The sequence below is a fragment of the Bufo bufo genome, chromosome 9, assembly GCF_905171765.1.
Source record: "Bufo bufo chromosome 9, aBufBuf1.1, whole genome shotgun sequence".
In the NCBI taxonomy this organism is placed as follows: Eukaryota; Metazoa; Chordata; class Amphibia; order Anura; family Bufonidae; genus Bufo; species Bufo bufo.
This window is the reverse complement of record NC_053397.1, coordinates 3,233,979-3,249,025: the sequence shown is the minus strand read 5'-3', so window position 1 is coordinate 3,249,025 and position 15,047 is coordinate 3,233,979. Positions and strand designations below refer to the sequence as shown.

Genomic DNA, 15,047 nt, shown 5'->3' with positions numbered 1-15,047 from the left:
GGTCAGGACGTGGTCATGTGATCCGTATAGAGGTCAGGACATGGCCTTGTGATCAGTATAGAGGTCAGGACGTGTTCATGTGATCAGTATAGAGGTCAGGACGTGGTCATGTGATCAGTATGGGGGCGAGGACGTGGTCATGTGATCAGTATGGGGGCGAGGGCATGGTCAGCTGTAATAACGTTAGTGTCAGGGCACATCTTACGTCGGTGATTATAGGGGGGCAGGTGTCCTGGTTCCATCCTCCTTCACAATCCTCCATTCGAGAGCAGCCATTGTTACACCATCCGCAGCCCATGAAGCGAGGGGCCCGCAGGCAGCGGCTACAGCTGAGGAGGTGGCGGCAGCCGGGGCCCCTGACGCTGACCTTGGTCACCTGCAGAGAGAGGACAATGAGACGCTGCTTGTGCCTCACCCATCTCTCCAGTAAGGTCTCCACCCACCTGGTTCCCAGTGATGAAAAAAAGGTCGTCGCCGATGCGGGTGACATCACGTGACACCGGGTGACTGGCGCTCAGCGAGAAGTTGGACAGGAACAGCGGATTACTGTTACGCTGCAGGATGACCTGTGGGGGGGGGAAGAGATCAGTGACCAGTGGACATTGTGACGACACCGCCTCATTATAATAACCGCACCTGCAGCGCGCGACCGTCCGAGGTGCCGAGGTGACCAACGGTGATACTGTCATTGGTGGTGACAAACAAGGCGGTCAGGAGCGTCCCGTTCAAACGTCCATTAAACAGATCCAGGCGAGCCAACGGCGGAGTCACCAGCGTCGGAACCGCCCAGCAACTGCGGTCAGGGACCGGGGCAGAGTCACTCACCTGGAGCGGAAACAACCACAGGTAAGTCACTCAAAACGACACCCTAAAATATCCAACAAATCATGGGTGGGAGGTAGTCACAGCCCCGCCCCCCGCTGATGACATCACTGATATAACGACATGTGATCAGACATGAGATCACACACCTTATACTACAGGAACATCTATTACTGCTGACAACCTGCCTGTACATCCTGTCTGAGAGGTGGTCACAGCCCCACCCCCTGCTGATGACATCACTGATATAATGACATGTGATCAGACACCTTATACTACAGGAACATCTATTACTGCTGACAACCTGCCTGTATATCCTGTCTGAGAGGTAGTCACAGCCCCGCCCCCTGCTGATGACATCACTGATATAATGACATGTGATCAGACATGAGATCACACACCTTATACTACAGGAACATCTATTACTGCTGACAACCTGCCTGTATATCCTGTCTGAGAGGTAGTCACAGCCCCGCCCCCTGCTGATGACATCACTGATATAATGACATGTGATCAGACATGAGATCACACACCTTATACTACAGGAACATCTATTACTGCTGACAACCTGCCTGTATATCCTGTCTGAGAGGTTGTCACAGCCCCGCCCCCTGCTGATGACATCACTGATATAATGACATGTGATCAGACATGAGATCACACACCTTATACTACAGGAACATCTATTACTGCTGACAACCTGCCTGTATATCCTGTCTGAGAGGTAGTCACAGCCCCGCCCCCTGCTGATGACATCACTGATATAATGACATGTGATCAGACATGAGATCACACACCTTATACTACAGGAACATCTATTACTGCTGACAACCTGCCTGTGTATCCTGTCTGAGAGGTAGTCACAGCCCCGCCCCCTGCTGATGACATCACTGATATAATGACATGTGATCAGACATGAGATCCATACTTTATACTACAGGAACATCCATTACTGCTGACAACCTGCCTGTATATCCTGTCTGAGAGGTAGTCACAGCCCCGCCCCCTGCTGATGACATCACTGATATACTGACATGTGATCAGACATGAGATCACACACCTTATACTACAGGAACATCTATTACTGCTGACAACCTGCCTGTATATCCTGTCTGAGAGGTAGTCACAGCCCCGCCCCCTGCTGATGACATCACTGATATAATGACATGTGATCAGACATGAGATCACACACCTTATACTACAGGAACATCTATTACTGCTGACAACCTGCCTGTATATCCTGTCTGAGAGGTAGTCACAGCCCCGCCCCCTGCTGATGACATCACTGATATAATGACATGTGATCAGACATGAGATCACACACCTTATACTACAGGAACATCTATTACTGCTGACAACCTGCCTGTATATCCTGTCTGAGAGGTTGTCACAGCCCCGCCCCCCGCTGATGACATCACTGATATAATGACATGTGATCAGACATGAGATCACACACCTTATACTACAGGAACATCTATTACTGCTGACAACCTGCCTGTATATCCTGTCTGAGAGGTAGTCACAGCCCCGCCCCCCGCTGATGACATCACTGATATAATGACATGTGATCAGACATGAGATCACACACCTTATACTACAGGAACATCTATTACTGCTGACAACCTGCCTGTATATCCTGTCTGAGAGGTAGTCACAGCCCCGCCCCCTGCTGATGACATCACTGATATAATGACATGTGATCAGACATGAGATCACACACCTTATACTACAGGAACATCTATTACTGCTGACAACCTGCCTGTATATCCTGTCTGAGGGGTAGTCACAGCCCCGCCCCCTGCTGATGACATCACTGATATAATGACATGTGATCAGACACCTTATACTACAGGAACATCTATTACTGCTGACAACCTGCCTGTATATCCTGTCTGAGAGGTAGTCACAGCCCCGCCCCCTGCTGATGACATCACTGATATAATGACATGTGATCAGACATGAGATCCACACCTTATACTACAGGATCATCTATTACTGCTGACAACCTGCCTGTACATCCTGTCTGAGAGGTTGTCACAGCCCCGCCCCCTGCTGATGACATCACTGATATAATGACATGTGATCAGACATGAGATCACACACCTTATACTACAGGAACATCTATTACAGCTGACAACCTGCCTGTATATCATGTCTGAGAGGTTGTCACAGCCCCGCCCCCTGCTGATGACATCACTGATATAATGACATGTGATCACACACCTTATACTACAGGAACATCTATTACTGCTGACAACCTGCCTGTATATCCTGTCTGAGAGGTAGTCACAGCCCCGCCCCCTGCTGATGACATCACTGATATAATGACATGTGATCCACACACCTTATACTACAGCAGTGCTTCTCAATTATTTTCTGTCATGCCCCCCCTAGGAAGAAGAAAACATTTCGCGCCCCCCGCGCGACTGTAAATAGTATCATTTGTCTATAACATTGTTATAAGTACACCTCTGCATAACACTGTATCCTTATTAACGTATAAGAGAATAAAAAAAGAAAGAAATGTGGATGACGGACACTGTTACGGGGGGGATCTGTGGGTGGCTGGCACTGTTACGGGGGGGATCTGTGGGTGGCTGGCACTGTTACGGGGGGGATCTGTGGGTGGCTGGCACTGTTACGGGGGGGATCTGTGGGTGGCTGGCACTGTTACGGGGGGGATCTGTGGGTGGCTGGCACTGTTACGGGGGGGATCTGTGGGTGGCTGGCACTGTTACGGGGGGGATCTGTGGGTGGCTGGCACTGTTACGGGGGGGATCTGTGGGTGGCTGGCACTGTTACGGGGGGGATCTGTGGGTGGCTGGCACTGTTACGGGGGGGATCTGTGGGTGGCTGGCACTGTTACGGGGGGGATCTGTGGGTGGCTGGCACTGTTACGGGGGGGATCTGTGGGTGGCTGGCACTGTTACGGGGGGGATCTGTGGGTGGCTGGCACTGTTACGGGGGGATCTGTGGCTGGCACTGTTACGGGGGGGATCTGTGGCTGGCACTGTTACAGGGGGATCTGTGGCTGGCACTGTTACGGGGGGGATCTGTGGCTGGCACTGTTACGGGGGGGATCTGTGGCTGGCACTGTTACAGGGGGATCTGTGGCTGGCACTGTTACGGGGGGATCTGTGGCTGGCACTGTTACAGGGGGATCTGTGGCTGGCACTGTTACAGGGGGATCTGTGGCTGGCACTGTTACAGGGGGATCTGTGGCTGGCACTGTTACAGGGGGATCTGTGGCTGGCACTGTTACAGGGGGATCTGTGGCTGGCACTGTTACAGGGGGATCTGTGGCTGGCACTGTTACAGGGGGATCTGTGGCTGGCACTGTTACAGGGGGATCTGTGGCTGGCACTGTTACAGGGGGATCTGTGGCTGGCACTGTTACAGGGGGATCTGTGGCTGGCACTGTTACAGGGGGATCTGTGGCTGGCACTGTTACAGGGGGATCTGTGGCTGGCACTGTTACAGGGGGATCTGTGGCTGGCACTGTTACAGGGGGATCTGTGGCTGGCACTGTTACAGGGGGATCTGTGGCTGGCACTGTTACAGGGGGATCTGTGGCTGGCACTGTTACAGGGGGATCTGTGGCTGGCACTGTTACAGGGGGATCTGTGGCTGGCACTGTTACAGGGGGATCTGTGGCTGGCACTGTTACAGGGGGATCTGTGGCTGGCACTGTTACAGGGGGATCTGTGGCTGGCACTGTTACAGGGGGATCTGTGGCTGGCACTGTTACAGGGGGATCTGTGGCTGGCACTGTTACAGGGGGATCTGTGGCTGGCACTGTTACAGGGGGATCTGTGGCTGGCACTGTTACAGGGGGATCTGTGGCTGGCACTGTTACAGGGGGATCTGTGGCTGGCACTGTTACAGGGGGATCTGTGGCTGGCACTGTTACAGGGGGATCTGTGGCTGGCACTGTTACAGGGGGATCTGTGGCTGGCACTGTTACAGGGGGATCTGTGGCTGGCACTGTTACAGGGGGATCTGTGGCTGGCACTGTTACAGGGGGATCTGTGGCTGGCACTGTTACAGGGGGATCTGTGGCTGGCACTGTTACAGGGGGATCTGTGGCTGGCACTGTTACAGGGGGATCTGTGGCTGGCACTGTTACAGGGGGATCTGTGGCTGGCACTGTTACAGGGGGATCTGTGGCTGGCACTGTTACAGGGGGATCTGTGGCTGGCACTGTTACAGGGGGATCTGTGGCTGGCACTGTTACAGGGGGATCTGTGGCTGGCACTGTTACAGGGGGATCTGTGGCTGGCACTGTTACAGGGGGATCTGTGGCTGGCACTGTTACAGGGGGATCTGTGGCTGGCACTGTTACAGGGGGATCTGTGGCTGGCACTGTTACAGGGGGATCTGTGGCTGGCACTGTTACAGGGGGATCTGTGGCTGGCACTGTTACAGGGGGATCTGTGGCTGGCACTGTTACAGGGGGATCTGTGGCTGGCACTGTTACAGGGGGATCTGTGGCTGGCACTGTTACAGGGGGATCTGTGGCTGGCACTGTTACAGGGGGATCTGTGGCTGGCACTGTTACAGGGGGATCTGTGGCTGGCACTGTTACAGGGGGATCTGTGGCTGGCACTGTTACAGGGGGATCTGTGGCTGGCACTGTTACAGGGGGATCTGTGGCTGGCACTGTTACAGGGGGATCTGTGGCTGGCACTGTTACAGGGGGATCTGTGGCTGGCACTGTTACAGGGGGATCTGTGGCTGGCACTGTTACAGGGGGATCTGTGGCTGGCACTGTTACAGGGGGATCTGTGGCTGGCACTGTTACAGGGGGATCTGTGGCTGGCACTGTTACAGGGGGATCTGTGGCTGGCACTGTTACAGGGGGATCTGTGGCTGGCACTGTTACAGGGGGATCTGTGGCTGGCACTGTTACAGGGGGATCTGTGGCTGGCACTGTTACAGGGGGATCTGTGGCTGGCACTGTTACAGGGGGATCTGTGGCTGGCACTGTTACAGGGGGATCTGTGGCTGGCACTGTTACAGGGGGATCTGTGGCTGGCACTGTTACAGGGGATCTGTGGCTGGCACTGTTACAGGGGGGTCTGTGGCTGGCACTGTTACAGGGGGTCTGTGGCTGGCACTGTTACAGGGGGGTCTGTGGCTGGCACTGTTACAGGGGGATCTGTGGCTGGCACTGTTACAGGGGGATCTGTGGCTGGCACTGTTACAGGGGGATCTGTGGCTGGCACTGTTACAGGGGGATCTGTGGCTGGCACTGTTACAGGGGGATCTGTGGCTGGCACTGTTACAGGGGGATCTGTGGCTGGCACTGTTACAGGGGGATCTGTGGCTGGCACTGTTACAGGGGGATCTGTGGCTGGCACTGTTACAGGGGGATCTGTGGCTGGCACTGTTACAGGGGGATCTGTGGCTGGCACTGTTACAGGGGGATCTGTGGCTGGCACTGTTACAGGGGGATCTGTGGCTGGCACTGTTACAGGGGGATCTGTGGCTGGCACTGTTACAGGGGGATCTGTGGCTGGCACTGTTACAGGGGGATCTGTGGCTGGCACTGTTACAGGGGGATCTGTGGCTGGCACTGTTACAGGGGGATCTGTGGCTGGCACTGTTACAGGGGGATCTGTGGCTGGCACTGTTACAGGGGGATCTGTGGCTGGCACTGTTACAGGGGGATCTGTGGCTGGCACTGTTACAGGGGGATCTGTGGCTGGCACTGTTACAGGGGGATCTGTGGCTGGCACTGTTACAGGGGGATCTGTGGCTGGCACTGTTACAGGGGGATCTGTGGCTGGCACTGTTACAGGGGGATCTGTGGCTGGCACTGTTACAGGGGGATCTGTGGCTGGCACTGTTACAGGGGGATCTGTGGCTGGCACTGTTACAGGGGGATCTGTGGCTGGCACTGTTACAGGGGGATCTGTGGCTGGCACTGTTACAGGGGGATCTGTGGCTGGCACTGTTACAGGGGGATCTGTGGCTGGCACTGTTACAGGGGGATCTGTGGCTGGCACTGTTACAGGGGGATCTGTGGCTGGCACTGTTACAGGGGGATCTGTGGCTGGCACTGTTACAGGGGGATCTGTGGCTGGCACTGTTACAGGGGGATCTGTGGCTGGCACTGTTACAGGGGGATCTGTGGCTGGCACTGTTACAGGGGGATCTGTGGCTGGCACTGTTACAGGGGGATCTGTGGCTGGCACTGTTACAGGGGGATCTGTGGCTGGCACTGTTACAGGGGGATCTGTGGCTGGCACTGTTACAGGGGGATCTGTGGCTGGCACTGTTACAGGGGGATCTGTGGCTGGCACTGTTACAGGGGGATCTGTGGCTGGCACTGTTACAGGGGGATCTGTGGCTGGCACTGTTACAGGGGGATCTGTGGCTGGCACTGTTACAGGGGGATCTGTGGCTGGCACTGTTACAGGGGGATCTGTGGCTGGCACTGTTACAGGGGGATCTGTGGCTGGCACTGTTACAGGGGGATCTGTGGCTGGCACTGTTACAGGGGGATCTGTGGCTGGCACTGTTACAGGGGGATCTGTGGCTGGCACTGTTACAGGGGGATCTGTGGCTGGCACTGTTACAGGGGGATCTGTGGCTGGCACTGTTACAGGGGGATCTGTGGCTGGCACTGTTACAGGGGGATCTGTGGCTGGCACTGTTACAGGGGGATCTGTGGCTGGCACTGTTACAGGGGGATCTGTGGCTGGCACTGTTACAGGGGGATCTGTGGCTGGCACTGTTACAGGGGGATCTGTGGCTGGCACTGTTACAGGGGGATCTGTGGCTGGCACTGTTACAGGGGGATCTGTGGCTGGCACTGTTACAGGGGGATCTGTGGCTGGCACTGTTACAGGGGGATCTGTGGCTGGCACTGTTACAGGGGGATCTGTGGCTGGCACTGTTACAGGGGGATCTGTGGCTGGCACTGTTACAGGGGGATCTGTGGCTGGCACTGTTACAGGGGGATCTGTGGCTGGCACTGTTACAGGGGGATCTGTGGCTGGCACTGTTACAGGGGGATCTGTGGCTGGCACTGTTACAGGGGGATCTGTGGCTGGCACTGTTACAGGGGGATCTGTGGCTGGCACTGTTACAGGGGGATCTGTGGCTGGCACTGTTACAGGGGGATCTGTGGCTGGCACTGTTACAGGGGGATCTGTGGCTGGCACTGTTACAGGGGGATCTGTGGCTGGCACTGTTACAGGGGGATCTGTGGCTGGCACTGTTATATATGTGCCATCCACAGACCCCCCACCCCATAACAGTGCCATCCACAGACCCCCACCCCTTAACTGTGCCATCCACAGATTCCGTGTGCCCGCCGCCGCCCTTTAAAGTAATTAAACATGCCCCCCTCACTCCTAATAGTACCGTATATCCGAATTTCTTCTGTATAATGCCGGCAGGCGGGCCGGGTGGCCGGCGCGTCCCTCAGTGACGTCACTTGTCTGCGCCGCCTGCTTTATGAATGAAGCAGGCGGCGCAGACAAGTGACGTCACTGAGGGACGCGCCGGCCGCCCGGCCCGCCTGCCGGCATTATACAGAAGAAATTCGCACACCCCAAAGGCCGGCCCTGAACGAGCCCCCCTTTACGGAGCCTGGCGCCCCACTATTTGAGAATCACTGTACTACAGGAACATCTATTACTGCTGACAACCTGCCTGTATATCCTGTCTGAGAGGTAGTCACAGCCCCGCCCCCTGCTGATGACATCACTGATATAATGACATGTGATCAGACATGAGATCACACACCTTATACTACAGGAACATCTATTACTGCTGACAACCTGCCTGTATATCCTGTCTGAGAGGTAGTCACAGCCCCGCCCCCTGCTGATGACATCACTGATATAATGACATGTGATCAGACATGAGATCACACACCTTATACTACAGGAACATCTATTACTGCTGACAACCTGCCTGTATATCCTGTCTGAGAGGTTGTCACAGCCCCGCCCCCTGCTGATGACATCATTGATATAATGACATGTGATCAGACATGAGATCACACACCTTATACTACAGGAACATCTATTACTGCTGACAACCTGCCTGTATATCCTGTGTGAGAGGTTGTCACAGCCCCGCCCCCTGCTGATGACATCACTGATATACTGACATGTGATCAGACATGAGATCCACACCTTATACTACAGGAACATCTATTACTGCTGACAACCTGCCTGTATATCCTGTCTGAGAGGTAGTCACAGCCCTGCCCCCTGCTGATGACATCACTGATATAATGACATGTGATCAGACATGAGATCACACCCCTTATACTACAGGAACATCTATTACTGCTGACAACCTGCCTGTATATCCTGTCTGAGAGGTAGTCACAGCCCCTCCCCCTGCTGATGACATCACTGATATAATGACATGTGATCAGACATGAGATCACACCCCTTATACTACAGGAACATCTATTACTGCTGACAACCTGCCTGTATATCCTGTCTGAGAGGTTGTCACAGCCCCGCCCCCTGCTGATGACATCACTGATATAGTGACATGTGATCAGACATGAGATCACACACCTTATACTACAGGAACATCTATTACTGCTGACAACCTGCCTGTATATCCTGTCTGAGGGGTAGTCACAGCCCCGCCCCCTGCTGATGACATCACTGATATAATGACATGTGATCAGACATGAGATCACACACCTTATACTACAGGAACATCTATTACTGCTGACAACCTGCCTGTATATCCTGTCTGAGATGTAGTCACAGCCCCGCCCCCTGCTGATGACATCACTGATATAATGACATGTGATCAGACACCTTATACTACAGGAACATCTATTACTGCTGACAACCTGCCTGTATATCATGTCTGAGAGGTTGTCACAGCCCCGCCCCCTGCTGATGACATCACTGATATAATGACATGTGATCAGACATGAGATCACACACCTTATACTACAGGAACATCTATTACTGCTGACAACCTGCCTGTATATCATGTCTGAGAGGTTGTCACAGCCCCGCCCCCTGCTGATGACATCACTGATATAATGACATGTGATCAGACATGAGATCACACACCTTATACTACAGGAACATCTATTACTGCTGACAACCTGCCTGTATATCCTGTCTGAGAGGTAGTCACAGCCCCACCCCCTGCTGATGACATCACTGATATAATGACATGTGATCAGACATGAGATCACACACCTTATACTACAGGAACATCTATTACTGCTGACAACCTGCCTGTATATCATGTCTGAGAGGTTGTCACAGCCCCGCCCCCTGCTGATGACATCACTGATATAATGACATGTGATCAGACATGAGATCACACACCTTATACTACAGGAACATCTATTACTGCTGACAACCTGCCTGTATATCATGTCTGAGAGGTTGTCACAGCCCCGCCCCCTGCTGATGACATCACTGATATAATGACATGTGATCAGACATGAGATCACACACCTTATACTACAGGAACATCTATTACTGCTGACAACCTGCCTGTATATCCTGTCTGAGAGGTAGTCACAGCCCCGCCCCCTGCTGATGACATCACTGATATAATGACATGTGATCAGACATGAGATCACACACCTTATACTACAGGAACATCTATTACTGCTGACAACCTGCCTGTATATCCTGTCTGAGAGGTTGTCACAGCCCCGCCCCCTGCTGATGACATCACTGATATAATGACATGTGATCAGACATGAGATCACACACCTTATACTACAGGAACATCTATTACTGCTGACAACCTGCCTGTATATCCTGTCTGAGAGGTTGTCACAGCCCCGCCCCCTGCTGATGACATCACTGATATAATGACATGTGATCAGACATGAGATCACACACCTTATACTACAGGAACATCTATTACTGCTGACAACCTGCCTGCGTATCATGTCTGAGAGGTTGTCACAGCCCCGCCCCCTGCTGATGACATCACTGATATAATGACATGTGATCAGACACCTTATACTACAAGAACATCTATTACTGCTGACAACCTGCCTGTATATCCTGTCTGAGAGGTAGTCCCAGCCCCGCCCCCTGCTGATGACATCACTGACGATCCTTACGTTTTGGGGGCAGTAGTGGTTGTCCTGGTAGTAGCGGAGGCCTCGGGACAGTCTCTCCGTGTACTCGATGCTGCAGCATTTCTTCATTCCCTCCTGGATGGAGCGCTCGATGAGCCGCAGCGGGAAGGCGCACAGCGCTGATTTTCGGAGGGGTTTTTCGCTGTTTGTTTCGCTCTGAGCAAATGCAGCAAAGAGCACGAGGTCATCGGGCTGCAGGTCCAGCTCCGTGGCCAGGTCCTTCCCCACCCCCACGACGTGGGCCGCCTGCAGGACATTGAAGGTTCTGGGTTGTGACCTGCGACGCCGCTTCTCCTCCACACGACAGTCCAGAACCAGCTCCCGATAGCTGCAAGACACAAAAAGCAGAATGACCCCGGAGATCAGCGGCTCCTAGAAACGACCCTACTCTGTACATACCTTCCCTACATAAAATAGCCCTAACCAGCCTGATCTAATACTTCTCACAGCTGAGGGTTTTTTACAATTCTATCCTTTCTAGACAATCCTCTGTGAGGAACCCAGACTGACACATTGTAACAAACTATCAAGCACAGGAGAGATTTCTGCAGCTGCTCTGGGAAATACTGTACCAAAAGCTCAGCTGTGTGATGACAAGTTTAACGTTTTTAGCCTCTTGATATAAACATGAATGTTTTTTTATTCTGTTATTGGTCTCTTTGGGCAGCAGGACTGCTCTGATTGGCCCAGGTCACGTTCCTGCGCGGGGCTCTTACCTCTTCAGGTCTTGCTCTTCGGCGCTGAGGCGCACAAGTCGGCTCTGATAGGTTCGGGACTCTAGGCTTTCTCGCTGCACAGTCAAGAAGTAGACGTAACCTGCGGTGCTGAAGGTGTAAACGTAGCGGATGAGGTAAGTGTCCAGGAATGGCGGGATGACCGTCAGCGAGTGGAAATCACTGGAAAATCCGTCCTGAGATGTGAGGAGCCGCCGGATGGACAGGGAGGTGGTGCCGTAATCCTTTGTCACATTAGAATCCACAGAAGATGCCACATAGAAGTAGACGTGCCGCCTGTACTGTACCACGGTGACCATGGTGCCCCGGGGGCTGGCGATACAGTCTGGGCACAACGACGGGGCGTTCCCCTGCTCCCGGAACAGACAGGAAGTCTTCACGATCGCAGAGTCATTGAACTCATGTACGAAGCAAAGTCCGTGGAAAGAGGAGCTGCAGCTGTACAGGAAGCTCTCCTCCGGATCCACCACCAGCACCTCGCTGTCCGTGTTCTGCCCCTGCTTGGGGAGGGCACTACCCATCATGCACCCGGAGTTCTGGGTGGGGCCGGTGAGGAGATCCTGCAGGTGGTGGAGGTCGGAGCTTCTCACCACGTGCAGGCGGTTGGTAGTCGTAAGGAACAGTAAGGAGCCTTCGTCTTCCCTGGCAGCCACGTTTTGGATGGTGCCTGGAGCGGTGAAGCGAGGCAGCTCATATTGGACGTCACGATCCAGAGACTGGAAGGGTATGACTGGACACTGCCACGTGGAGGCCAAGGAGGCCCAGAGGATGATGACGAGGATCCCACCGAAAGGCCCCATCAGGAAGTTTTGGAGAAGACAATCCACAGCAGGGTCCACGCTCACCCCAGAGGAGGACAAAGGGTCCAGCACAGAGCGGCCATTGTAAGCAACCTGTGGAGAGAGGCAGAACTAGTCAGTACCGTCACAGCAGCCGCCATGTACAGGAGGGGCACACCAAGTGATGGAGGAGCAGAAGAGAAGCGGCAGCAAGAAGACCACAGAGGAATTACTGCTGTTACATTACTTGTCTCATACTCCAGTCACATCATGTCTGCAGCTTTTGATGTGACTGGAGTATAGAACACAGTGTAAGAGCTAATGACCCTTGCTTTAAAATTGTCTATGTCACCTTAAAAGCGTAAGGGGCTGGGGGCCGCTGCGGGAGAAGCGCCATCAGCACAGGCTACGTGGCCCCCATGCTGAGGTGATGCGAGCGGAGCTGGGAGTAAGGAGGTCGTCTGGTGCCAGCAGGGAGAGCGCAGTCCATGAGGTGCCCAGGGTGCGAGGCGGCAGGCCTGGGAGCGCCACTGGTGGACTGTAGGGAGCCTCAGGGAAGGGTTCAGTGGAGCCACCGTGAGACTATGGGTGGCCATAGCTAGGGCCAGGAGACCCAGAGCCCATGAGGGGCTGCACCGTAGGGAAACATTGCTGGGTGAGGGCCATGCAAAAGGCAACGGATAGTGGGGTAAGCGGCTCCTGAGGGGGAGACAGCAAGAGGAACCCAGTGCCAGGATTAGACACATATCATATCCACCTCTGGGACCCGTCCCCATGGCCCCTGTGACTGTGGCAGCATCGCTGCTTCTCCATTCGCTGTGGCCGTCCCCTCTCCATTCGCTGTGGCCGTCCCCTCTCCATTCGCTGTGGCAGTCCCCTCTCCATTCGCTGTGGCCGTCCACTTTCTATCCTCTGGTGACCCCCTTTCTATCCTCTGGGGTCACCCCCTCTCCATTTGCTGCAGCCACAGGTGAATTCCTTGTGTCACTGATGGAACTTATTTGTTCGCCTGTGAAGGTTCCGCGTCGTTTCCCAGAAGCCCCATCCCCATGGCCCCTGTGACTGTGGCAGCATCGCTGCTTCTCCATTCCCTGTGGCCGTCCCCTCTCCATTCGCTGTGGCCGTCCCCTCTCCATTCCCTGTGGCCGTCCCCTCTCCATTCCCTGTGGCCGTCCCCTCTCCATTCCCTGTGGCCGTCCCCTCTCCATTCCCTGTGGCCGTCCCCTCTCCATTCCCTGTGGCCGTCCCCTCTCCATTCCCTGTGGCCGTCCCCTCTCCATTCCCTGTGGCCGTCCCCTCTCCATTTGCTGCAGCTGAGCGGCCCTCTCTCCCTACCCTGCAGCCTACCCCCTCTCCATTTGCTGCTGCGGCCGCCCCCTCCCTCCCCCTCCATTTGCTGCAGCCACAAGTGAATTCCTTGTGTCACTGATGGACCCGCCCCCATGACCTCTGGGAGATAAGTGCCGCCTGTAACATGCTCCTGAGTCCTGACCTGTATAACGAGCCGCGCACAGGACAGCGAGAGTTTACAGGACTCCAGGTTATGCTGTGACTTGTAGTTCATCAGAGGTATCGTCTACACTGAATACTGATCCATGCGACCGGAGACGCAAGTTTTAATTGTGGTAGCGAGCCCGCACAGATCCGCTGCAGAGCAAATATCACAGTCGTTACAGTGTATCAACAGGATCCTGACGGATACATCGACCACCAATAATTCATGAGACGATTCGCTGCACGCGGTAAAGAATCAGCCGCTTTACTCTCAAACCATATGGCGGGCTGGATCACCAAATTAATGGCGCCCTCCACGGCAACCAGGTTGCAAATGGAGGGGTCTTTGTGATTGATTGCCATGACGACACATATTAGCGGGGGTCACAAGAACATGGCGCAGTCATGTATCTCGCGGTTACAGAACGTTTCACAATCCTGGACAGAATCAACCACACGGCCTCCATAACCATTTAACTGCCAAGCAGGAAAATATCAAATCCCTCCCCCGCAAACACAGGATACACCCGGACCAAAAACAGCAGCTCCGCCTCACATTCCTGTGTAACCGCTGTTTGCACATACATATAGCACCCCCCCCCAAGGGCACATCACCTACTGCTGAGCCATCTACACAGGTGAGCGGATGCCAGAAATACTCTGTGCTGCTGGAAAATCCAGTGCCCCCAGGGTATGTAAGTGATGTGTGTGGTCAGCTCGGGCCGTAGTGATATTTACAGTCGTCTCTTCAGTTTCTGCTAGATCATATCCCAGGTGGTGATGAAATTCTGGAAGTTTCCTCCCCTGTGAACATGAAGGGTGTGACAGTGTGATACCAAGAAAGAAAAAATAGTGGAAGACACACCCGACAAGAAGCCGGAGGATCGTCCTGTTAACACCTGGAAATCACAGCATCAAAAGCAAATACCAGCAAAGACAAGCAACTCCTGAAATGGCTGATAACAGGGAGCAATAGACTGTATTCTCCTGTCCTACAGTCATCCCCTCCCCTGAAATGGCTGATAACAGGGAGCAATAGACTGTATTCTCCTGTCCTACAGTCATCCTCTCCCCTGAAATGGCTGATAACAGAGAGCAATAGATTGTATTCTCCTGTCC

At 53.9% G+C, this 15,047-nt stretch overlaps 1 protein-coding gene across 1 annotated transcript in view; it reads right to left on the bottom strand.

The window, feature by feature from the left end:
- Nucleotides 1–15,047, bottom strand: part of MST1R (macrophage stimulating 1 receptor) — a 57,340-nt gene that overhangs the window by 13,900 nt on the left and 28,393 nt on the right. The window contains exons 6-10 of the mRNA XM_040406905.1: nt 11,638–12,548; nt 10,904–11,249; nt 637–825; nt 444–566; nt 206–376 (exon numbers count right to left, since the gene is read on the bottom strand). Coding sequence (XP_040262839.1) covers nt 206–376; nt 444–566; nt 637–825; nt 10,904–11,249; nt 11,638–12,548 — 1,740 coding nt within the window. The remainder of the gene's footprint in view (nt 1–205; nt 377–443; nt 567–636; nt 826–10,903; nt 11,250–11,637; nt 12,549–15,047) is intronic.